The sequence below is a fragment of the Pseudorca crassidens genome, chromosome 9 (assembly GCF_039906515.1).
Source record: "Pseudorca crassidens isolate mPseCra1 chromosome 9, mPseCra1.hap1, whole genome shotgun sequence".
NCBI classification, from domain to species: domain Eukaryota; kingdom Metazoa; phylum Chordata; class Mammalia; order Artiodactyla; family Delphinidae; genus Pseudorca; species Pseudorca crassidens.
Window position 1 is genome coordinate 415,204 of NC_090304.1, and position 24,385 is coordinate 439,588.

General features: G+C 61.7%; 3 protein-coding genes across 3 annotated transcripts; 2 read left to right on the forward strand and 1 right to left on the reverse strand.

Annotated features, from left to right (window-relative positions):
- The first annotated feature begins 750 nt into the window (after nucleotides 1-750).
- NLRP6 (NLR family pyrin domain containing 6) lies at nucleotides 751-10,085 on the forward strand. Its single transcript, XM_067750390.1, is given in 13 exon segments — nucleotides 751-809; nucleotides 873-1,153; nucleotides 1,386-1,422; nucleotides 1,697-2,550; nucleotides 2,553-2,789; nucleotides 2,792-2,890; nucleotides 2,893-3,442; nucleotides 4,307-4,399; nucleotides 5,441-5,593; nucleotides 5,672-5,676; nucleotides 5,679-5,838; nucleotides 6,281-9,102; nucleotides 9,948-10,085. Coding segments are annotated over 12 exon segments (2,667 nt in total). The 3' UTR covers nucleotides 6,420-9,102; nucleotides 9,948-10,085.
- Nucleotides 9,111-22,045, forward strand: PGGHG (protein-glucosylgalactosylhydroxylysine glucosidase). Its single transcript, XM_067747714.1, is given in 14 exon segments — nucleotides 9,111-9,629; nucleotides 9,948-10,158; nucleotides 10,235-10,670; nucleotides 11,502-11,621; nucleotides 12,050-12,181; nucleotides 12,403-12,514; nucleotides 12,723-12,795; nucleotides 12,888-13,024; nucleotides 13,165-13,298; nucleotides 13,425-13,520; nucleotides 13,595-13,692; nucleotides 13,767-13,978; nucleotides 14,081-14,157; nucleotides 14,159-22,045. Coding segments are annotated over 14 exon segments (2,445 nt in total). The 5' UTR covers nucleotides 9,111-9,370; the 3' UTR covers nucleotides 14,507-22,045.
- On the reverse strand, nucleotides 17,645-19,077 carry IFITM5 (interferon induced transmembrane protein 5). The gene is made up of 3 exons (XM_067747715.1): nucleotides 18,905-19,077; nucleotides 18,465-18,753; nucleotides 17,645-17,857 (listed from the first exon to the last, which is right to left on the reverse strand). The coding sequence occupies exons 1-3, from the start codon at nucleotides 19,075-19,077 to the stop codon at nucleotides 17,645-17,647; spliced, it is 675 nt and encodes a 224-aa protein (XP_067603816.1).
- Nucleotides 22,046-24,385: the final 2,340 nt, after the last annotated feature.

A 24,385-nucleotide genomic window follows, 5' to 3' on the forward strand; every position in this document is an offset into this window, starting at 1 on the left:
TGTTGGCCAAGCTAGAGCACCTGGGTCTGGGGCATGGACGGGGCCAGACAATGCCCCCAGGCTATGGCTCCAGTCAGGCTAGGGAGGGGTCGCCTCTCTGATCCCCACCTCTGCCCCTGAGTGCTAGACCTCGGGGCCAGACTCTGGAGACCAGCCAGAGGCTCCCGCTCTGGGTGAGTGCGGCTGGCCTCAGCCCTCTGGGTCCTCCACCTCCCCCTGCTGCCTTCCTGGGGCTTCACGCCCCGTGTCCTTCACACATCCTTCCTCCGCCGACTCCATCCCCCCAGAGGGCATCTGTGGAGTCTGTCCTCCACCAGGGGCTCAGTCTCTGCCTCTGGTGCAAGGCCCTCAGGCTGGGCCTCACCAAAGGGTCCAGTGAGCACGGATGTCCTGGGCAATTCCGGAACACAGCCTGGACCAGGTGGTGAGTCCAGCTCCCTGCTGAGGCCAACTGCTCCGGGCTCCTGGGTAAGAGAACGGAGGGAAAGGAGGGAAAAGGAGGAAAGGGGAGAGCACAGGCCCTGGTAGACATCTTATCTTGGACGTTTGACCTGGATGCGTGGAAAAGAATGAGCAGAAAGGTAGGTGCGGAGCAGGAAGGCACCCCCTAACTCTGGGGTCAGAGGAGGCCAGTGCCCGCCCAAAGCTTTGGAACGCCTTGGAGCGAAGTCCTCCGTAGGGGTGCTGGGAGGAGAGGACGACCCTCCCGGTAGAGCGCTATCGAGCGTTGGCCTGGAGCCACCTGGATAGATGGGGGCCGCGTCTAAGCCCCTGCCGCTCGTGGGCGCCCGGGGCTGGGGTCCGGAGCGGCGGGGAGGGGCCGGGGTCACCGGGGCACGGCATGCGTGCTAACCCCGTGCGCCCGCCCTCAGCACGGAGGCCCGCGCTGCCGCCGCCCGGGAGGTGCTCCTGGCTGCGCTTGAAGACCTAAGCCAGGAGCGGTTGAAGCGCTTCCGCCACAAGCTGCGGGACGCGCCGCTGCACGGCCGCCGCAAACCGTGGGGGCGGCTGGAGGGCACGGACGCCGTGGACCTCGCGGAGCACCTGATCCATTTCGACGGGCCGGAGCGCGCGCTGGACGCGGCGCGAAAGACCCTGAAGAGGGCGGGCGTGCGTGATGTGGCGACGCTGCTCAAGGAGCAGCGGCTGCGGAGTGAGCGCGGGGTCCCCGCCCTCCGTTCCCTCCCGCCTGGGCAGAGTCCTGGCCACAGGCCCCCATCCTTCCACTTCCCCAGAAAAGCCCCGGAGCTCTTCCGGCCTGGGCGCGCTTCGTCCACAAGTTCGCGGGCCCCAGGGCTCCGATCCTGCGGGTGGCCCCGACCCCTGATTGCGCCCCTCCCCGCACCGCACAGTCGGCGGGGCCTCACAGCAGTCCTCCCTTCCAGGGCTCGGCCTCAGCTCCTAGGCGCTGCTCTCCGCGTCCGATAGGTCTCTCTCGGCGGGAGGCGCAGGCCCCGAGCTTTCCGGGCCTTGAGCCCTGGGTTTGGAGTACGAGTGTCCTCGAAGTCACTCGGAGGTTCCTGACAGCTGGTCCCAGGGAGGAGCGCGGATGGGAGGGGGACTGTGGCGCAACAGGGGAAACTGAGGTCTGAGCCCGGCGGGGAGGGAAACAGGCCCCTGAGAGTCGGCTGACACAGCCCGCCTCCTCCTCGACCCCCTGTTCCCCTCTCCTCTGTCCGGCCCTTCCCTGCCCCCAAGAGTACAAGAAGAAATACCGAGAGCACGTGCTGCGGCAGCACGCCAAGGTGAAGGAGAGGGACGCTCGCTCCGTGAAGATGAGCGAGCGCTTCACCAAACTGCTCATCGCGCCCGATAGCGCTGCCCTGGAGCACGAGGCTCCGGGGCCCGCGGAAGAGCCGGAGCCGGAGCGCGCTCGGCGATCCGACACCCACACCTTCAACCGCCTGCTCGGCCACGACGGGGAGGGCCAGGGACCGCCGACCGTGGTGCTGCAGGGCCCGGCGGGCATCGGCAAGACCATGGCGGCCAGGAAAATCCTGTACGACTGGGCGGCGGGCAAGGTGTACCACGGCCAGGTGGACTTCGCCTTCTTTGTGTCTTGCCGCGAGGTGCTGGAGCGACCGCGCACGTGCAGCCTGGCCGACCTGACCCTGGACCAGTATCCCGACCGCAACGCGCCGGTGCGGCAGATGCTAGCGCAGTCCACGCGGCTGCTGTCCATTCTGGACGGCGTGAACGAATTGCCGGCGCCAGGGCCCGCCGAGGCCGCGCCCTGCACAGACCCCCTTGAGGCCGCGAGCGGCGCGCGGATGCCGGGCGGCCTGCCGAGCAAGGCGCTGCTGCCCACGGCCCGCGTGCTGGTGACCGCGCGCGCCGCCGCCCCCGGGAGGCTGCAGAGCCGCCTGTGCTCCCCGCAGCGCGCCGAGGTGCGCGGCCCCTCCGACAAGGACAAGAAGAAGTACTTCTACAGGTTCTTCCAGGACGAGTGGAGGGCGGAGCGTGCCTGCCGCTGCGCGAAGGAGAATGAGACGCTGTTCTCGCTGTGCTTCGCCGTGTGCTGGACCGTGTGCCCCGTTCTGCGCCAGCTGCTCCAGGTCCTGACCTGTCGCGCACCTCCAAGACCACCACGTCCGTGTACCTGCTTTTCATCGGCAGCGTCCTGAGCTCGGCGCCCGCGGCCGACCGACCCCGCCTGCAGGAAGAGCTGCACAAGCTGTGCCGCCTGGCCTGCAAAGGCGTCCTCGGGGGCAGGGCGCAGGTCTCTGAGAAGGACCTGGAACGACTGGAGCTTTGCGGCTCCAAAGTCCAGGCGCAGTTTCTCAGCAAGAAGATGTGACAGGCGTGCTGGAAACCGAGGTCACCTACCGGTTCCTCGACCAGACCTTCCAGGAATTCTTAGCCGTGCTGTCCTACCTGCTGGAGGACGAAGGGCTCCCCAGACACCTGCTGGCGGCGTAGGGGCACTTCTGCGGGGGCACCCGGAGCTGCGTGGCCACCTCGCGCTCACTACGCGCTTCCTTTTCGGGCTACTGAACACAGAGAGGATGCGCGACATCGAGCACCACTTCAGCTGCGCGGTTTCAGAGCGCGGGAAGCAGGATGTCCTGAGGTGGGTGCAGGATCAGGGCCAGGGCTGCCCTAGGGTGGCACCAGAGGAGACCGAGGGGACCCAAGCGCTCCGGGGCGCTGGGGAGTCAGAGGAGGAGGAGGGCGAAGAGCTCAGCGACCTGCTGGAGCTGCTGTACTGCCGGTACGAGACGCAGGAGGGCGCCCTTGTGCACCAGGCCCTGCGCGGCCTTCCTGAGCTGGCACTGGAGTGAGTGCACTTCAGCAGAATGGACCTGGCCGTCCCGAGCTACTGCGTGTTGTGCTGCCCGGCGGGGCAGGCCCTGCAGCTGGTTAGCTGCAGACTGGCCACTGCCCAGGAGAAGAAAAAGAAGAGCCTGATGAAGTGGCTACAGGGCAGCCTGGGAGGCAGCTCGTGAGTCCCCAGAGCAGGGCGGCCCTCTCCTGCAGGCCCTCTGTGTGCGGCATATGTGCATCTTATGCACTGAAGTGTCCATCTGGGCCTGGGGAGTGTGTCCAGACCTGACACCTGCTCCCCAGAGGAGAGGCACGACTTCAGGCTGGTTTTCCCACCTCCTTGCAAGGCAGCTCCCAGGGTGTCCTCACCATGCCCCGCACCTCAGCACCCACATCCGAGGCAACCCTCCCAGCAGCCCCCCACCCACCACGATGCCTTCTCATAAGAAGTCCTGGCGTATACCACGCCCTCTGTGCCCTGAGCCTTTGCTTCTACTGTTCCCTCCACCCAGAATACTGTTCACTGCCTATCCTCAAAGCCTCTCCAAGCCATCCCAGCTGGCCTGAGACCATTTTGGCCTCAGAAATGCCCCACTGACCACCGTATGCCATGACATCTGCCCGTGCCCATCTCCTCCACCAGACCCTCTGCTCCTCCAGGGGCAAAGCTCGTGCCGTTGTTTCTGTGCAGTTAATTCCAACCCAGCACCTGACTCAGGTGCTCAGCATCTGTTGGGAGAATGAATGTCAGGACGTTGACAGGGGCTGGGGCTGCCCACTGCAGGTGCAAGGACAGGCCTACCTGGTGTGTGCAGGTGACATGCCTCCATGGGACTCACATAGACAGCTTCAGTGGGGAGGTACTTGTGGTCACAGTTGAGTGGTTTCACTCTGGGCTTGGGATGAAGAGGGAGGAGGGTCCTGGCCCAGCTTGTGGGTGAGGGCAGAAGCAGCTCCAATACCTCAGGACCATAGGAAGGAGTCCTTTGTGGGAGTGAGGGATTGGAAGGGGCTGGGGCCTTCACCTTCCTTTCTCTCTTAGTAGCTCTCGAACCACCATGAGAAAACTCCTGGGCTCCCCACTGCATCCACTCTGTGAGTGGACCGACCGACAGTGTGGTCTGAACACCCTGATGTGAGTGAACATGCCCCCAGCCCTTCCCCTGGAAGGGATGCAGAGCAGGACACCCTGGGCAGGGACAGAGGTGTGGCCCTGTCTGGGGATGGCTGAGAGGACAGGCTGAGAACCTGTGGCCTCTGGTGTCCCTTGCTGGGGTCGACAGGCTCTGCCCACACAGGACAGAGGAGGGAAGAGGGGATGGGGGCAGGGCTCCAGCACCAGCTTAGGTGCTAGTTAGGACAGAGGGCTTGGCCCCGGTCTGAGTGGGAAGCAGAGTCCAGCTGAGCATCCTGGGGGAGGGATAAAGGGGGCGAGACTGTATTTCCCTCCCCAAGGAAGGCTGCTCAGTGCTATTGTGAACTGCTGGGCGGTCCCTCTGGATTCTTACAAGCAGATATGGAAGGCGTTCAGGGCGCGGGCTCTGAGGCCTGTCCGCCGTCTGAGCTTCAGTTTCCTCCCCTGGGAAATGGAGCCAGTAGCTTCCACCTCAGAAGGTTGATGCGAGGATTAATGAGGCAGTACTTAGTACATAATCTTTCCAAGGACTGTTCACCACCACCAAGTAAGCAGAAAGTAAGAAAGGCTGTAGGAACTAGTACCGAAGGGGCATGTGGTGAAATAGGCACAGTCCTGTGTCAGTGGTGACACAGGGTAACTTAACTTGGCATAAACGTCAGGAGCCGAAACAGTGATCAGCTCACTTGGCCCATTAGTTCTGCTGCCCGGCTAAGTGCGTGAAGATGTTCCTCGCAGCATTGTTTATAATGCCCAGCTAACTAAATGAGCTCAGCCCACCTGCACTTGGTGGGTGACTATATGGAGTTAGACATATTAAGAACAAGGTCTCTTATTGGCTCATCCAGAAGCTGGTGGAGAATGCCCTGAGGGAAGAGGGGAGTGCAGTCCAGCAGGGACACACATGGTGACAAAGGGCAGGAGAAGCTCTGTGGGGCCCAGGGAGGCAGGTGTGCAGCCAGCACGCCTGCAGACTGAACCTCAGCCCCCAGGGAGTGGGCAGCTTGCACGGCTGGGGACCCATGTACCTCCTGACCACAGGCTGTCCCGCTGCAAACTGCCCGACTTGGTCTGCAGAGACCTCTCTGAGGCCCTGACGGAGCTGGGCCTCTTCCACAGCTGGCTCAGCGAGGCCGGCCTGCATGCTCTGAGTGAGGGCCTGGCCTGACCCCAGTGCCGGCTGCAGACACTCAGGTGAGGGCCGGCCTGGAAGGGACCAAGGGGGAGACGGGGGCTCCCATGGCAGCTCCTGCGGTCAGCACTGCCCGCGAGGGTGCAGCAGCTGGGCCTCCAGGAGGCTCCCAGTATGTGTTTGGCCTGCTCCAGCAGAGCCCAGCGCTGACTACCCTGGACCTCAGTGGCTGCCAGCTGTCGGGGACTATGGCGACCTAATTGTGTGCCGTCCTGCAGCTCCCAGGGTGCCGCCTGCAAAGCCTCAGGTGGGGGCAGCGCCGGGAAAGGTGCGGGAACACAGCCTCTCCACCCTGGCTTGGGGTGGGCGCCAGGGGCTTCCCCCAGACCTCACAGAGGAGTCCCGCCCAGGGCCCTCCCGAGGGACCCTGCTGAAACTCAGCCCCTGGAGACCCACCCCCTAAATCCCTGGCCCCAGCCCTGGGCTTCAACCACTCCGCCAGACCAAATGTCCATCTAGTGTCTGGTGCACATGGCCACAGTCTGGACCGGCACGCTTTCACTCCCCTGGAGGCTCTGGCCCCTAGGCCCTACCCGCTCCCCCAGCCTCTGACAGCCCCCTTAGTGGCTGCCTCCCGTCCCTGTGTGCCTTTGGCCTAACCCAGGTCAACAGCTCCCCATCGCTGCCTCCCCGAGCCCTGGCCTCCTTCCCCCACCAGCTCCACTGCCATCCTCTGCACACGGCTACAGTCTAACGTCCGTGGAGCTGAGCGAGCGGTCACTGCAGGAGCGGCGGGCCCTGGGGACAGCAAAGGCGGGACTGGCCGTCACCCACCCAGCATTGGACAGCGACCCCCAGCCTCACAAAGGGCTCGGCAGTGACCCCTGAGGCCCTGGGGGAGGGCTCTAGTCAGCCCTACGGAGTAGCCCTCCCCACTCCAAGGGCGAGAGGTTGGTGTTCTCTGCTGTGGGCAACTCTTGAGCCTGAGGGGCCCTGGACAGGCAGGTGGGAGACCCAGAGAGACACGGCCCCTTACCTGCTCCTGGACATCCCCCGAGACCTCCCCACACCCTGGGGACAGGTATGTCTCTGTCCTCCCCACCAGGAGGAGGGGGTCCCCTCCCCTAACCCCACTGCTGCCCCACCCACGTTCCTCTTCTGGGACCTCCAGCCCTCCCATTGCAGGCGCCCCTCAGCAACAAGGGTGACGCTGAGCGCCCCCGGGAATTGAGGACCTACAGTGTGTTGGCCTTTACCTGGTGCAGGATGACCCATTTGCTGATCCTGTGCCCATGCACAGTATGGGCACCCAGAGCCCGCTACTCGGCTCCAGCCATAGGGCATCAAGCAGGGGCTGACCCGTGGCTGAAGGTAGGTGGGTCACCGTCCCTCCTCAGGAATTTGGGTCTCAGCATTAGGAGTGAAGCCATCCCTGAGGCTGTGTGGTCTGAGCCCAGAGGTGTCCACTCGCTGTCTGAGGACTTCAGGAACAGGCCAGAGGAGAGTGGACAGGAGCAGTAGCCCCTGCTCCGGATGGGAGCTGTGATGGCGCATGTGGTGGGCAGCGCCCCCGTGCACTGATGATAAATTCTCCTTGGGATTTGTTTTTGTCGGTTTCTGTTGCCCTTAGCCAGGCATCCTAACAGGTGTTCATACTCTTTCCTTTGGTCCCCAGCCCATCTCAGTGGGACAGGGTTGTAGCCCCCGTTTCCTGGGTGAGCTCAGGGGAACACCCTGATGCAGGAAGCTCTGACGTGAGGCTTGGCCTCCATGGGCAGGGCCAGCGACTGACAGCCCCCGAATCCTGAAGTCTTCTCTGCTCAACCCTGCTGGACTTGGCCAGCTTCTGGGACCCCAGTCAGCCCCTCCACTTCCCCAAATTCCCTTCCATAATCCAGTTATTCATTCCACAGAACAGACCAAAAATCCCTGCCCTCCTGGAGCTGGTATTCTAGGGGGCTGGGGGGATGGAGCCCGTGGTTTCCTCTTACACGTAAGTAGTCTGGGAACATCTGGTTGTGGACGAGGCATTTGAAAACGGAAGGAAGGGAGGGACCAACCCTAAGGATGTCCTGAAGAAAAGGCAGTGGGATGGCAAGTGTAAAGGCCGCAAAGGGGCCTGTCTTGGTTGGCTGCTGCTGTAACAAAATACCATATACACCGGGTGGCTTGTCAGCAAGATAAGTTTATTTCTCGTAGCTCTGGAGGCTGGGATGCCCGAGGTTAGGATGCCAGTCAACTTGGTGTCTGGTGAGGAGCCTCTCCCTGCAGATGGCCGTCTTCTGGCTGTGTCCTCACGGGGTAGAGAGAGGGCGAGCTCTCGGGCCTCTTATACGGGCAGAAATCCCGTTCTTGACAGCTCGTGACCTAATTACGTCCCAAAGGCCCCACCTCCAAATACCATCACACTGGGGATTAGAATTCAACGGATGGGTTTGGGGGGATCACATTCAATCCATAACAAGGAGCGAGCTTGGTGCAGAGGCAGCAAGGAAGCCAGGGTGGCAGCAGCGGGATGGGGGAGGGGCTGAGGGCGGGGAGGCGGCCCTGGGTAGCTTGTCCTGCCGGTGAGGTGGGCACCACTGCAGGCTGTGAGAACTTGCCCACTCCTGGGGTAGATGTGGCTCTGGCTCTGCTGACAAGGGCTGTGGGGCCAGAGCAAGGACTGCACTAACCCAGGAGCACGGCCTGGTGAGAGCGGGCACGCCCTGGAAGGGGGACGCGCCGGTGGATGTAGGTGGGGGGACAGCGGGCCTGAGCAGCGGGATGGGTGAAGTCACCACGGCCTGTGCTGGGCAGGCCACGGCAAGGGCAGATTTCAGGGACACGTTGAATTCGAGTGTCTCTGGCTGGGCGAGTGGTCAGAGCACAGTCATTCGGGTCAGACCAGGGCCAGAGAGACGAGGTCCAGACAGCCCCAGGGCCTGGAGCCTCCAGCGGGGCAGGGGGCAAGTGGGTAGAGGCTGAGAGACGAGGCTGGGAAGAGCCAGAAAGTGGGGCGGGGACAAAGGAAGGCGGGGCTCCAGGAGGGGGACCTGCCTCACCCCTCCGGGGCGGACGGGGGTTCAGGGAGAGAGGCAGGACCCGGCGGCAAGAGAGGGGACACCTAAGCCGAAACCCCGCCCCTCTCAGTTCCACCCTTGGAGAAGACTCAAGGGAGAGTTGGAGCTGGGCTCCTCGCAGCCTCGCAGGCACGACTGGTCGAGGCAGCCCGCCCCACCCGCGCCCCGCCCGCCCCGGGGGTGGGGACGTTCCATCCGGCCCGCGCTGCGCGCCCTGGGGCGGGGACCGCGGGGCCTTCCGGTGACAAGGCCGCTCCTGGCTACTTCTCCCTCCGGTCCGGCGGCCACCCGCTGGAGCCGAGGGACGCTGCTGGGCTGCGGCGAGCCCCAGGGACGCGGCCGACGGCCCGCCTGCCCCCCAACCCCCAGCTGCTGCCGGCACCCCACCCCGTACCCAGCCGGCCTCCTGGAGGGTGAGGCCCGCCGGCTGAGGCCTCCTCCCTTCCCGCCAGCTGGACGGCTTCGAGGCAGTGCGCCCGGAGAGAGCTGGAAGGGACTGAGGCCCTAAGGTGGGAGTCCGGGGCCTCTGCTGTGTCCCTGGAGATCAGTATTGGGGGCGAGGGTCTCTGAGGGTTGAGGGTGTTTCCTGGGGTGGCTTGAGAGGGGGGTTCTGGACAGTCGGGGCTGCCCAGGTGGGTCACACACGTCCCTCCACCCGTGGGGGCATTAACCAGGTTCCAAGGCAAGCTTCGGGGTTTACAGAAAAGGGAGGCCCAACCAACGGTGGGGGCCTCTGACTCCCCCTTTTGCAGGCCCGTCCGCTGAGCCAACCTTGCCATGGAGGATGCTGGCAAGGACGCCACCAGATTCACTGCCCATTCTCTGCCCAGTGATCCCCGGCTCTTGGCCACCGTGACCAATGCCTACTTGGGCACACGCGTGTATCATGAGACACTGCATGTGAGCGGAGTGTACAATGGGGCTTGGGGGGATACGCACCGGGCCATTCTGCCCAGTCCCCTCAATGTCCAGCTGGAGGCCCCTGCAGGATCAGGAGAGCAGCTGACCAAGACCTTTGTCCTGGACACTAACACAGGTAGCCACTGCCTGACCTCCCCCTCCCCTCCGCCATTGTTCCAAGTGAGTGGGAGACCCGACAGAGGTTCCATCGAGAGGATGCCGACTCCCAAAGAAAAGGAAGCTCTGAGAGGCCACTTTGTGAGGCCTTCAGCCCGACGGGCCTCCTGGGCTGGCAGGAGCTGGCGGCGCCTGTGCAGCTGTCGCTTCCCAGACAGGGCATCTGGGGCTTGGAGGTGACTCCACTCCCCGCCGGCAGCTTTGGAACTGTCCTCGGCGGCCCTGAGTGGGGTGTGCGAGTTGTCCTGTCTTCCCCTCCCCACCCCCGCCCCGCCAGGCTCCTTTCTGCACACCCTGGAGGGCCCCAGCTTCCGGGCCTCCCAGCGCATCTATGCCCACCGCACGCTGCCTCACGTCCTGGCCTTCAGTGTGTCCATCACCCGCTTGGCCACAGGGAGCTGGCCCATCACCGTGCTGCTGCAGTCAACCTTCTCCCCAGAAAGCCCGGACCTGGACCTGCATCTGGGTCCTGACTTCCAGGGAGCCCGGTGAGGAGGGGGCGGGGGGCCGGCTGGGTAGCCCGAGGAGGGAGCCCGTCCCTGAGACACAGCCATCCTGTTGCAGGTACCTGTACGGCCACACACTCACCCCCGAGCAGCCTGGGGGGGCACAGCAGGAGGTGCACATGCTGTGGACGCCAGTGCCCCCAGCCTTGACCCTTGGGGAAGGGGAGGAGGATGGGACGTGGGAGTTCCTGACGGTGGTGGGTGGCAGCCAGGCCGAAGCCCAGGCCTGCCTCGCCGATGCCCTGCAGCTGCAGGCCAGGCGCACTCTCTACATGGCCCATGCACAGGCCTGGGCCCAGCTCTGGGCAGGCTGTGGCCTGGATGTGGAGGGGCCCCTGCGTCTGCGCCAGGCCCTGCGTGGAGCTCTCTACTACCTGCTCAGTGCCCTGCCCCAGCCCGGGGCCCCAGGATACGTCTGCCACGGCCTCAGCCCAGGCGGCCTCTCCAACGGGAGCCGTGAGGAATGCTACTGGGGCCACGTCTTCTGGGACCAGGTGCGCGCCACCCACCCTTAACGCACACCTGCTGCAGAGCCGGCTGTACACAGAGCTGCTGCCTCTATCCTGCATGGGGTGGGGCTGTGGTTGGGGAGGCCCAGGGACCGTGGCAGACGGAAGGCTTCCTGGAGGAAGTAGTGTCTCGGCTGAAGGCTGTGTAGGCATTTGGTGAAAACGAGTGATGTGATTCAGGCAAGGGGACCAGAAGGTTCAGAGGCCCAGAACTGAGCAGGTGCGGCATCTGTGCAGGGCATCTGTGCAGGGGGCCCTCACCGCTGCAGGGAGAGCGGTTGTAGAGGGGGCTGAGGAGACTTTAACTGGGGAAGGACATGGGCAGCCGTGGGCTCTGGGAAGACCCCTGTGGCTGCTGAGTGGAGTGAGGGTGGAGCGAGGTGAGGCAGCCAGGACCGGCTGCCGGCTGCGCTTGGGAGGGTCCGGGATGCTGCTGCACGTTTCCTGGTGCCGGAGAAGCTGCTGCTGTGCTCCCTTCACAGGAGAGGCTCAGAGAGGCCGAGCTGCTCACTCTGGGTCGGCCAGCTAGTGAGCAACAGAGCAGGCACCCCCCCACCCCCACCAGGCTGCCCACACCCAGACTCTGGCCTGAGCCCTGGGCAGACGCAGATGCCCGCTGGGGACCAGGTCTGAGGATCATCTGGGCTGGGGATCGGACTGTGGGGTTGGCAGGCAGAGGGCCCAGGACAGACCCAGATGAGGCAGGAGAGGAGGGAGCTGGGTGTGGCCCGTGGGGAGAGAGGAGTGAGAGCGCCAGGATGAGGGGCCCCTCGGCTGTAGCGCCAGGACGAGGGGGCCCCTCGGCTGTGCTCGCAGGACCTCTGGATGTTCCCCAGTATCCTGATGTTCCACCCGGAGGCCGCCAGGGCTCTCCTGCAGTACCGCATCCGGACGCTCGGTGGAGCCCTGTACAACGCCCAGAACCTAGGCTACCAGGTGAGGGGGACTGAGCACCTACCCTGCGGGGCCCCCCCAAGGGCTGACGCCCCATACCACCCCCAGGTCTTCATCCCTCACCCCAGCCCCCTCTGTGGGTGTGGCTGGATTCTCATAGAGGCTCTGTGGCATCCCCCAGCCTGTACTGTACGTGTGGGAACAGCAGCCTGACCGGGACCCCGCAGGACGTCCCCTCACTGCCCTGCCGCAGGGCGAGTACACAGTGGAAACGGGGCAGAAGCCACCTGGCCCACGATGGGGCCACACAGAGGGCACTCAGAGCCCACAGGCCCCCACGAGGTCACGCGGGACAACTGGTGCCCCCGCCTCTGTCTGCCCTCCATGGCTGAAGGCTGAGAGCGTTGAGAACCGGGGTGGGCTACCCCCGGCCCCCCGAGAGCGGAGTCAAGTCTACTCCAACCCCGCAGGGAGCCAAGTTTGCCTGGGAGAGCGCGGGCTCCGGCCTGGAGGTCTGCCCTGAGGCCATTTATGGGACCCAGGAGATCCACATCAACGGGGCCGTGGTGCTGGCCTTCCGGCTGTACTACCACACCACCCAGGTGAGGTGTCACTGTGCCACCACGTGTGACCTCCTACCTAGCGAGGCCACGCCCTCCACACTGCCATGACTTCCTGTCCGGCCGGTCCGGCGGAGCATCTCAGAGCCAGGCCTTCACTTCTGGGCACTCAGAAGGGTAGGCGTTGGCAAGAAATGCAGTGACCAGTGGGAACTAGAATCACAGGTGCCACGGCCTCTGATGCACCACCTCCTGCTCTCCAGGACTTGCAGCTGTTCCGAGAGGCTGGGGGCTGGGATGTGGTCAGTGCCGTGGCTGAGTTTTGGTGCAGCCGCGTAGAGTGGAGCCCCGGGGAGGAGAAGTTCCACCTGAAGGGTGAGAGCGTGGCCATGGTGGGAGGAGTGTGGATGACGGGGAAGGGGCAGGGGGAGTGGATGGTCACAAGTGGGGAAGCAGGTGGGTGCTTCTCAGTTCAGCATGTGGTCACCAGCACCTGATGCTGCCAGGCCCACACTGGCGACTGGCATCAGGGGCAGGTCCCTAAGACCCTGCACTGAATACCACCTTGTACTTATGTGCCCAGGAGTCATGCCCCCTGACGAATACCATTCAGGGGTCGACAACTCCGTGTACACCAATGTCCTGGTCCAGAACAGGTCAGATCCAAGAACCCGCCCCACCTCCACCATGCAGGGGGCCAGCCAGGAGTGCAGGGCTGCAGCCCACCTCTCCCCATCTCTACTCCTAGCCTGCGCTTTGCTGCTGCCCTGGCCCAGGACCTGGGTCAGCCCGTCCCCAACCAGTGGCTGGTGGTGGCTGATAAGATCAAGGTGCCCTTTGACCCGAAACTGAACTTCCACCCTGAGTTTGATGGGTACCAGCCTGGTGAGTGGACTTGGAGCTCCTTCAGGGCCCTTCTCCCCTCCCACAGGACCTCGTGTCCGCCCTGGATGCCCCCTTTCCAACAGGGCAGCCCCTGCCCTCCCCACCTCACCCCATCAGCAGCATCTCCCCCCTCCCCCCAGGAGAGGAGGTGAAGCAGGCAGATGTTGTGCTCTTGGGGTACCCCGTCCCCTTCCCCCTGAGTCCTCAAGTTCGCAGGCAAAACCTGGAGATGTATGAGGCTGTGACGTCCCCCCAGGGCCCTGCCATGACCTGGGTAAGGAAACTGCAGGGTGTGGGGTGGTGGTCCCCAGGGCAGCCCCGGCCCTGCCCCACTGGCCTCAGTCTTCCTTCCCCCCGCAGTGGGCCTCACCCCAGCGTGACCTCTGATCTCTGTCCCCAGAGCATGTTTGCAGTGGGCTGGATGGAGCTGAAGGACCCCGGGCGGGCGTGGGGCCACCTGCAGAGGAGCTTCGCCAACGTCACGGAGCCCTTCAAGGTCAGCCTGGCCAGAGCCTCGACCTACACGCCGACCACGCCCACCTCCCGCACTGACTGCTTTGCCCCCTGCAGGTGTGGACGGAGAATGCAGACAGGTCGGGTGCCGTGAACTTCCTGACAGGCATGGGGGGCTTCCTGCAGGCGGTGCTCTTTGGGGTCACGGGATTCAGGTGAGTGCAGTGGCAGGCAGAGGGCAACCACCTGCCGCCACCCCCCTCCTCACAGAACCTTCCCCTCGCCGCAGGATCACTGAGGCCGGTTTGACCTTCGACCCCATGTGTCCAGCGGGGATCTCCAGAGTGTGCGTTTCTGGCATCTCCTACCAGGGGAGCAAGCTTGACTTTTCCTTCTCTGAAGGGTCTGTGACAGTTGAGGTCACTGCCCGAGCAGGGCCCTGGGCCCCCCCGCTGGAGGCTGAGCTGTGGCCATCACAGAATCGGCTCCCCCTGTCCCCAGGTAGGCCGCCACTCCCAGACCCACCCAGGGGTCCAGGGCACGTGACCCCCAAGGTAGCCCCCAGTGTGTGCCCTCACCCCACAATGCTTCCTCTCCCTGCAGGACACAAGGTCTCCTTTCCCTGCTCAGCTGGCCGGATACAGAGGTCACACCTGTAGGAAACAGGGGCAGCAAGTTCTGCCCCAAGAGTTTCCTGGGAAGATTGTTTGAAGACATTAAGCATCTGCGCAGAGCCCACAGGACCCCCTCTGGGACACCCTTGGGCCCTCCAGCCCCACCGAGTCCCCCCCGCCCCCCGCCCAGTCCTGCCCCCTCCCCCAAAACGACCAGGGCTATTGGCTTCAGGGATGTCTCTCAGGCCTCCCCCCGGCCACTCCCTCTGCGGGTGCCCCTGCTGGCTGCACCCACCCCTCCTCAACGCCCTCCCAGCCTGCCGCCCCCTCCCACCCTCCTCCACACGGCAGCCAGGCTCACGGGTTCCAAGGAAAGTCTGGACTCTTTGGCCCAAGTTCAAGACTCTGCCTCTAGCCTGAGACCCTCCCCAGCCTAACCCCCCATAGACGGTCAGCTTTCTTGCAGCCTCACACAGCATGTCTGTTCCCGCCCTCCCTCAGTGCCCCTTCCCTAGGACCCCACAGGGTGAGGTGGGAGAAGGGCCAGCGGTTCTGCGAAGACAGAGGCAGATGCCGGCCTTGATGGGGAGCACGGCAGGATGAGGGGCGTGGGGGAGACTCAGTCTCCTGTGGGATTACTTGGGACACCGCATCGCAGCTTCACAAAGGACCCTTCTGTGTCACACGAGGGAGCATCAGGTATGGCTGGGTCCAGGTGCTCCTGGGCTGCTGTGAGCACTCGGCATCCTCAGTCCTTGGGTCCTCTTGCCTCTGGGCCACTTCAGTCAAGTCGGACGGTCTCTGTCACGTGCCTTTCCTCAGCCAGGAAGGCAGGGGCGTGGGGTGTGGAGCAAGACCCTGCATTTCCTCTGACCAGCCAGAAGGGCTGGGGCCGGGTGTGCGTGAGTCCCAGGCCATGGCCCTGGGCCCAGCTGTCCTGGGCAGGCGGCCCTCAGCCGAGGCTCTGCCCACTGTCTCTTCCTGGGCTTCAGCCCCTCAGTTGGCACAGCAGACTTGGGTTTCCCCAGGGTGAGGCGAGATGGTGTCTGCCATGGAAATCCTGGCGAGGGCCGAGCCTGCTGCAACAGATCTGCCTGAGGAATGGGCAAGCTTTGTCTGCTGTGAGGAGCTGGCGCACTCCCTGCTGAACGTGAGGGTTTCGTAAAGGATCAAGTTTCCCTTCCACGCGGCTGGGAAGCACAGTCACTTGCTCGCTAGAGCAAGTAAGCGAGTCCCGTCAACGTCTGCGCCCCTCCTTCATCTGCAGACCGTGCTCTCTGTTCTCAGTGGAGAGTTAGCCCGAGTTCTCCAAGAAGCAGACACCAGGCAGACAAACTGTGATGGACTGAAGCCCCATGAGGGAGAGAGGGAAGGGGGTGGCTGCAGGGAGTGTGGCCGAGCTGCAGACCAGCTCCCTGAGGGCCTGTGGCCTCAGAATGGATCCCGCGACTTGGTGGGGCTCCCCCAGGGGCCCACAGGCTCTCGCTCAACCGGTGGCAGTGCCGCAAAGGCCCAGGCCGGTCTGCTGAAGCACAGCATGGTGGCCAGGGACTGTCCCCATGAAGCAGACATTTGCCTTTGCAGCCCTGGAGCCAGATGTGGGCACAGGCATCAGGTGGGGGTGGTAGGTGGCCCTTCACCCACAGGACTGACGTAGCTTGATACGTGCCGCGTGTGTGTGTGCGCGCGCACGCACACCTACCTGTGCCTGTGGAGGGGCAACCCTCCAAGGGGCCGTGACGGTGGCAGCATGTGTGTGCTGGCCTGGCTGGTCCGGCCCATGACAGCCAATTGCCTGAACCTGACCAGGGTCCTTCAACCTGCCCAGGACACAGGCTGGAAGGGTTTCTGGTGACCTTCTGTGCCTGGCTTGACCGCGTATTCTCTGTCCTCAGCAACTGGGCAAGGACTGGACAATGTCTGCTCCCCTCACCAAATGTGGAGACCAGAAGACCATCCCCTGCTTGGAGACATGTACCCGGCTACACACAGGCTGACCCCTGCTCCCAGCCTCTGTGTCCAGCATGGGTTGGTCCCTTCCTGGGCCAAACCTGGAGCTCAGTGTTGGAACGCCGTCTCCATCCTAGTCCGAGCGCTGGCCTTGTCCTTAGTCCAATGTAGGGCCAGTGCCCAGGAAGGGGCACTGCTCCATCTCCACCCCAGGCCCCGGCCAGCACAACCTCTGCCTCAGGGGCTGGCTCAGAGCAGCGCACACTCAGCAGGGGGCTGGGGTACTGCCAGCCTGCGGCCGGGACTCATCTCTGCTGGCACGCTTTAGAGACAGCTGGACCAACTGTTGGCCGTCACAAGAGGGGGGCTACTCTGGGGGCTCCAAGTACAGGAGCTAGACAGAGACCCACGCCCCCAGCCCAGGCAGGGTGGGCAGGCAAAGGGAGGGAAGGGACCATGGGTGGGGTATTCAGAGCCCTGAGCCACCCTGTGGTTAAGGCCCCTGCAATTAGCCTGCCCTGTCATTGGCCTGGCCACAGCAAGGCCCAGGGGCCTCACCCCCAGCCACACAGGGTGTGCGTGTGTCTTTGGCAGCCCCCACTCTGCCAGGCTCTGCTGGGGCTGCCGGGGGGTTACATAAGGGAGGTAACTGATGCGAGGACGTGCACCCGCACCCCCCCACGCCTCCCTTTCTGTACAATCGTGCGTGTGCAGAAGGTACTCCTGTGCACCTGTGCGTGATGGACGTGTGCACGGGTGACGGCGTGACCATGTCTGTGTGCCTGTGTGTCTGTGTCCAGCCCCACTGATCCAGGAAGGAGGGAACCCACTGCCGGGACAGATCAGAATTAAAGGGATGCAGGGTCACAAGGACAGAGTGACCCAAAGAAGTAGGTCAACACAGGCCCAGCCCCAGACAGGAACGTGCACGACAAGGACAAGTCTCACTGGTCAGGGACTCCCCTTAGCACGTGTGCACACACGCTGACTCGGGGATGGGCAGGCACGTGGACGCAGAGACACAGCACACACATTCTGAAAGACAGGCCGCTAAACCACAGAGCGGCAGAGATCAAAGCCCGACTTCTCAAACTTCATTCTAAAATACTCAGGCACCTCCACCCAGAAGCCGCAGGCCGCCCAGTGCCTGAGCAAAGGGGACAGTCGGGGCACCAAGCCGACAGGGCAGGGCGTCCACCATGGACGCTGGGGGCAGTCCAGGGGGATTTGGCTGCAGTGGTCCCTAGGGTAGCTCCCCTCAGGAAGATACCCTCCCCCACCCCAGCCAGGAACAGTCCCGGAAAGCACTTTCTGGAGCCAGGCGCTTTTAATTGTGAAACTGAGGCTGAGCCTGGCGGCTGGGGAGGGAGGAGCTGGCCTGGGGGCAGGGGTGGGGGGTGGGCTTAGGGGACTGGGGGCATCGATCGAGGTGAGGGTAAGGCCCTGGGGTCCCTGTGGAGGATCTTCAGGGTCAGTGTTAGGTGCCCAGGCTGGGGCTGGAGGGTGGGCCTCAGGCCCGCAGGCAAGTCAGGGTTCCAGGCCATTAGGATGGAGCCCCTGGGGTTGGGGTCCCTGGATCAGGGCGGTGACAGGGCCCAGCCTGTCAGTCATAGTCTGAGTCGTCGAACTTGGTGCTGAAGAAGGCGGCGGAGCCCTGGGCCAGCCGGGACAGGTGCAGGGCGCCGGTCACCACCAGCACCAGCAGCAGTAGAGGCGGCACCAGAGCCCACACCGTGGCCAGGATGTTGTAGCACTTGGCTTTGGAGCCGAGCCGCCGGGCTGCTTCCAGATCTCCAGTCACCTTCTGGTCTCGGGCCTGCGGGCCAACAGCAGGGCCAGCTCTCTACACCTGCCTGGGGCCTGGGTGGGGCCTGCCACCCAGTCCCAGGCAGCCGCTGGGTCCACACCTTGGAGGACCCGAGCTGGACCCAAAATCTAGATGGAGGGGTGTGGCCTGAGAGGATATTGCCCGGGCTCCACCCACTCCCTTCACTGTCCCCAGCTGGGCACATGGGCTTGGCCCGCCCAGGGGGCCTTGGGTCATCAGGGGCTCAGCCTAAAGTGGGGCTGAAAGGAGACCCTGCATCTTCCCACTCCAGCTATGGACCCAGTGGCCCTCCCAGGCCAGCATCAGCCTCCAAGGACCTCCGAGGGTAGGGAGTTCTCAGAGGTGCTGAGAGCGTTTGATGGAAGAGACGCCCTTGGATAAGGCCCCATCGACCCTGGGCTCTTCGGGACAAACTAGACCCCCCCATTTCGGTTTTATGAACAGCACCCCAGCCTCAGTGGAGAAGCCCTCATGAGGGAGGGGCTCCCACCACCGTCAGGCTGACGGATGGCCCCGTGGATACTCCTGCACCCCAACTTGATAAGCAGCCCCCGTGAGATGCTCTTGGGCCCCCTCGAAGCGCCCCAAGGCCCACCTTGATGGAGTAGGCCAGCGCCAGGAAGCCGAGGCAGCACAGGTTCAGGTAGAGGGTGCTGAACACCGACCAGATCAAGTGGTCTCGAGGTGGGGGTAGCGGCGCCGCCAGCGTGAGGGCCGTGTGGGCGGTGCCGTCGGCCTTGTTGGGCGTCGGGGCCCGGGGGTCCTCGCGGGGGTACGACGTGTCCATGGGTTCCAGCGCCGTCTCCTCGCTCGGACTCCTGCTTCGAGGGTGGGCGCCCCGGCCGCTTATAGTCCCCGCCGCCGCCCGGCTGACCGGCCCGCCGCTAAATTTAACGACAAATGACAGCCCGGGGCTGAGCGGTCGCCCCGCCCGCCCCGCCGCCCGCCGCCCCGCCTGCGCGAGCCCACCCCCCCAACCCCCGCAGAGTCCCCCTCCCCCCCAGAAAGCCCCGCTCCCCGCGGAGAAACACTGACCCCGTAGAGGCTGGGGGCCGGTGCGGGGCCACCAGAGCCCCTCCTGTCCGGGTAGTCCAGCCGAGGGAGCCCCCTGCAAGGCTGCTGCAGGGGCCATGCGGTGGCTGCGGTCTGCCCCTCAGAGCCCCCGCCCCCGCCGACGAAAGGAGGCGGACGCACCAGCTCAGGGCCATGGTGGGTGGGCCGCTGCCTCGGCTTGAGGGCAGGGCTAGGCGGGGCTCCTCAGGACCAGGGCTGCTGAAACCACAGCCCCTCTGTCCCCAGAACTGCCCGCATCACCTGGTCATCAGTGCCCACCCTGCCGGGTGGAAAAGAACAATGCTCAGGAGAGAACAGCGGGGAAGAGGGAGAGCGGGGGTGTGGGGGGGGGGGTGGCCTGTTGGGGGACCAGCTGTGACCTGGACTGTTACTGTGCGGGCGCTACAGTGAGCTCTCCAGGGCCTGCTCTGGGGACTGCCCTCCTCCCTCCCAAGCTGTCAGCTGCTTCTCAGGCTCCTTTGCTGGTTGCTTCTCCTGAATCCAGAGCTAGGGGGCTGGGAGGGCTGGGCTGAGCTTGTGTCCGCACCCCGGTCTCATCTCCCTCCAGAGGGCCCAGCCGCCTGTTGGCTAAAATGCCATCTATGTGCCCGTCAATCACATTTTATGTCAAAGGGCCAGATTGCCGTGCTCCGCGGAGGAGGGCTCCCAGGGTCTCCAGCCTAGCTCCTCAATAGGAAACCTCAGGCTCTCCCAAACCTTCTGTCTGAGCTGGGACTCCCATAGCAAAGTACCTGGACTAGCGGCTCACAAATAATAGAAATTTATGTCTCACATTTCTGGAGCCTGAAGGTCTGAGATCAGGGTGCCAGCGTCGATGGGTGCTGGTGAGACCCGCTTCCTGGTTGCAGAGGGCCGACTTCTCAGGGCTCCTCACTGGTGGAAGGAGCTGCGAAGCTCTGTGGGGTCCCTTTTATAAGAGCACTGACCCTACCATGAGGGGTCCACCCTCATGACCTAACCACCTCCTAATACCGTCACTTTAGAATTTCAGTGGGGGAGGGGGACACAAGCGTTCAGTCCACTGCACCCTCTGCCCGGTCTCTGCGGGCACAGCTGGTGGCCGCTCCACCCGGCCAACTGCTCAGGACAAAAGCATTGGCTTACGCCTGCACCTTCTGCCACTCACGCCGGATCCATTTGGTCCCGCCTTCCAGAATGTGCAGAATCTCACCCCCACTGTGACCTCTGAGGCCAAGCCACTCTCACCTTCTCCTGGGTTAGCGGCCCCCTCCTCGGCGTTCTCACTACTCCAGCCAGAGTGATCCTGTTACAACAGAAAACAAGTTGTGCCCCCTGCGCCCCCCAAGGGCCCCACCTCACCCCAGATCCAGAGTCACTGCAGTGGCTCACAGGCCCTGCAGGGTTACTCCGGGCCACGCTCCTGGACTCTGAGAAGGACGTTGAATAGGGAGGCTCTTTGTGTCCAACCCTGAAGAAGGGAGGAAAAGAACAGGATGGGGTGGCAGTAGAAGCTGAGCTGCAGTAAGGCCCAGCAAAGGCCTGAGCTGAGCCCGCAGGAGCTCTGGAGCTTGGAGGACGTTTGAGACGTGTCCAAAGCAGGGCGACATTCTGCTCACCGTCAGCTACCAGCTCTGCTAGGCCCAGTGGGTCACGGTGTGATGTGGCCCCTTCTCCAGGAGACCTAGGCCTTGGTCACCGTGACCGTCTTGGGGCAAGAGTGCTGCACTTGGCCATTTACCATAACACTGGGCAAGAGGGGGCCCAGTGTGGAGCATCCCTCCCTCCTCCTGCGGACCAGAGTCAAGTGGCCCTGCCTGTGACCCAGGCGTGGGAAACAAAGGGGCATCCAGAGATCGTAGGTCAACGGCACCTTTTTGTGTCGCCTGAAGGAAGCTTTGGGAGACAGAACTTCTGAACCCACAAAGCCCAGAGCAGCAGGGCTGGAGAACGTGAAGGCACCAGTGGTCCAGGAAGTGAAGAGGCAGAGCTGCCCGGTCCTGCCCTGGGGCCCTGGGCCCATGTACTCTACCCACAGCCACACGGCACCTCCTAACGGCCTTTGACCTGAGGGCTAACTGCGGCCAGGAGGGGTGCCCACCCTCTGCTTGGTGCAGTGGGGTGGTAAGGTGTGGGACGTGACTGGCAGACCTGAGCCTGTGTTCCCATCCCTGGGGATGACATATGACGTGGACTCCTGTGCAGGGTCGGTGCTCCGAGTTCCTGAGGGCTACACGCTGCCCCTCTGGGGACAAGGGTCCAATGAAAGTAACTCGCTTGCAGCTCTGCCCCTCACCCCGGTGTTCAGGCCACTCCTGATTGGGCTGGAGTGCAGGACCCATCCTGTGGCCAGCCGTCTCCCTCACACTAAGCTGACCAATGGAGAACCGGGCTGGGAATTCTTCCTTCCCCATCATCTGGTCCCAGAGGGATCCCCCTGCAGCCCCAGGTGTGAGCAGAGAGACAGGCCTTGGGAAGCAGTGGTGGATGACACAGGGTCAGGACAACCTGCTTGTTTGACCTGGAATGTTGCACGTCCAGCCTTGAATGCATTGCTGCTGGACTAAACTGTCAACTGAAAGACAAACACACAATGCAAGAACTGTGAGGTAAGTTTTATTAACGGTGTTACTGAGGACTATAGCCTGGGAAGCAGCCTCTTGGTGCCTCTGAGAAACTGTAACAGGAAGAACAGACCTGGCACCACCTCCCCCAACACCCATTCTTCGGCCCATGTAGTCCATCACTTTCGTCCCCACACACCAGGAGTTAAACAGTAGAGAAATGTTGTTTGTTCCCAAATAGCCCATTAAGTTCCCTGAAGAACGTTCCCATCCCACGGTCCTGGGTTACTTATGGCCATTACTTGTTGTAGATAAGTTTGCTCTCAGCCTGGAAACCTTGCAAATAAGCAGAGATAAGACTGTAAAGTAAAAATAACTGCTAAGGACTTGAGGATTTGCAGGCGCCTTGTGATCCAGCCTGCGTGAGCAAGCAGAAGAACGAAGCAATGCTGCGCTTCCTTGAAGGCCAGGTGGCTCTGAGAAGTCTGCAATCTGCCTTCACCCTCTAATCTCAGATGGTTCTTTAGGAACCATCTTCTTGGTTTGCTGGCCTCTGATTAAAGTCACTACTTCTTCCCCATCACCTTGTCTCTTGCCTCATCAGCCTGTCGTGTGGGAGCAGCGCGAACTTGGACTCTGCACTCGGTAACAGAACTGCTCCGAAGAGGTAGGGGAGAAGCCAGTGCACGTGTGGTTTTAGCTAGGAAATGCGTGCAGTGAAGCACACAGCTCGGTAAAAGGTTCCCGAGAGTCACGAGGATCAGACATCTCAGTTAATGATCTTAGTGCTTTTCTATATGAGAAAATGCAAGAAATTGGGTTCATTAAAATTTCTTCTTGGGACTTCCCTGGCAGTCCAGTGGTTAAGACTTCATCTTCCAATGCAGGGGGTGCGGGTTTGATCCCTGGTCGGGGAGCTGAGATCCCACGTGCCTCGGGGCCAAAAACCAAAACAGAAGCAATATTATAACAAATTCAATAAAGACTTTAAAAATGGTCCACATCAAAAAAAAGTCTTAAAAAAGAAAAATTTCGGGCTTCCTTGGTGCGCAGTGGTTGGGAGTCCGCCTGCCAATGCAGGGGACGCGGGTTCGTGCCCCGGTCCGGGAAGATCCCACATGCCACGGAGCGGCTGGGCCCGTGAGCCGTGGCCGCTGAGCCTGCGCGTCCGGAGCCTGTGCTCCGCAACGGGAGAGGCCACAACAGTGAGAGACCCGCATACTGCAAAAAAAAAAAAAAAAAAAATTTCCTCTTGCGATTACCCTGCCTAAGGGGCCTGGTTTTCCAAAGCACAGACAGCCTTTTCGTCCTGTTCTTCATCCTGAATTGCCCTCAGGGTGAGCTGTCAGTCAGAGACTCCAGTGGCTAATGGCCTGATCCTTGTAGAACTGGATGGTGGGCAACAGTATTTGTTTTACAATTTGCCCCTCTTGGTCATAAATTTAACCAAGGTTTGGGAGGCATGTCATGACCATCCGCCCCATGGTGCCCAGAGGGCTCCATGTGCTATTGCTGGACCAGGCCCTGTCAGAGGTGTCCGTGAAGTCTCTGGACCCCCCGTCACTCTAGTCTGTTACAGTCCAGAAAGTGACTCTCCCATGTTACTTCTTCCCATATCTAGAGTTACATTATTACGATCATTGTAACCTCATATAGAACTATATATTTGGTAGACTATTTCAAGTTGCTTAGTTATTATTTTTGTTGGAAGCTCACTTACACTTTGGTCAATACAAGAAACAACAATCTTGTAGAACAGGCAGAAGACAAGTGCTATAGCTAGTAGCATTAATAAAATCGTAAGTAAGAAGTTAGGCCAAGAATTTCCATTAGGTGTGGCCGAGTGTACTCCCAGTCGGCTGACAGTTTGCTCTGAACCAATCGCTATCTTTAGGGGTAACGACATATTGGCATTGTTCATAAGACAGCCCAATTTCCTAGTGTCATCAGGCTGATGACCCTTAGTATGATTTAATTGTTCCCAGCACAAGGGGACCCTTAAACTTAAATGACTGTGACCTGGTAAATCTACCCCATAACTGAGGGAGGGTCCCTCCTAATAAGCAAGTGATTATGGTTTTTGACTGAAATTTAGCTCACTGCTCTGATTGAACTCGAGTAACTTTTAAAGAAAATTCATATTTCTGGCCAGGGTCAGAGCAAGTATGATTAATTAGCCAAGTGAGGGGATCCCACCTAGTAATTCGATAGTGGCCTGAACAGAACTATAATTTTTTTCTTCTAGAATAGATCTCCTAAGGACCATTCAGAGCCAGTCAGAGCCGCAGGAGAAATCCACCAAGATAACCAGATGTACTGAATGTAGTTAATTGACCATCAACCCAACAACTGGACTGATTTTAGAACTCTGCATAGGACTGTGCCCATGATAGGAAAACATTCGATTCATGTGCAAAAGTTCAAGAAGTTAAGAAAACACTATAAATGATCATATGGGTCAGGTCTGGCATCTTGGGCCAGCTGCCTACTTCTGATGTCATCTTCTTCTTGTCCCCGTGTGGGCATGGTTTCTCTTCTGATTGAGCATTGTTTTTTTTTTTGTTGTTGTTGTTTTTACATCTTTATTGGAGTATAATTGCTTTACAATGGTGTGTTAGTTTCTTCTTTATAACAAAGTGAATCAGTTGTACATATACATATGTTCCCATATCTCCTCCCTCTTGCGTCTGCCTCCCTCCCACCCTCCCTATCCCACCCCTCTAGGTGATCACAAAGCACCGAGCTGATCTCCCTGTGCTATGCGGCTGCTTCCCACTAGCTATCGGTTTTACGTTTGGTAGTGTATATATGTCCATGCCACTCTCTCACTTCATCCCAGCTTACCCTTCCCCTCCCCGTATCCTCAAGTCCCTTCTCTAGTAGGTCTGTGTCTTTATTCCTGTCTTACTCCTAGGTTCTT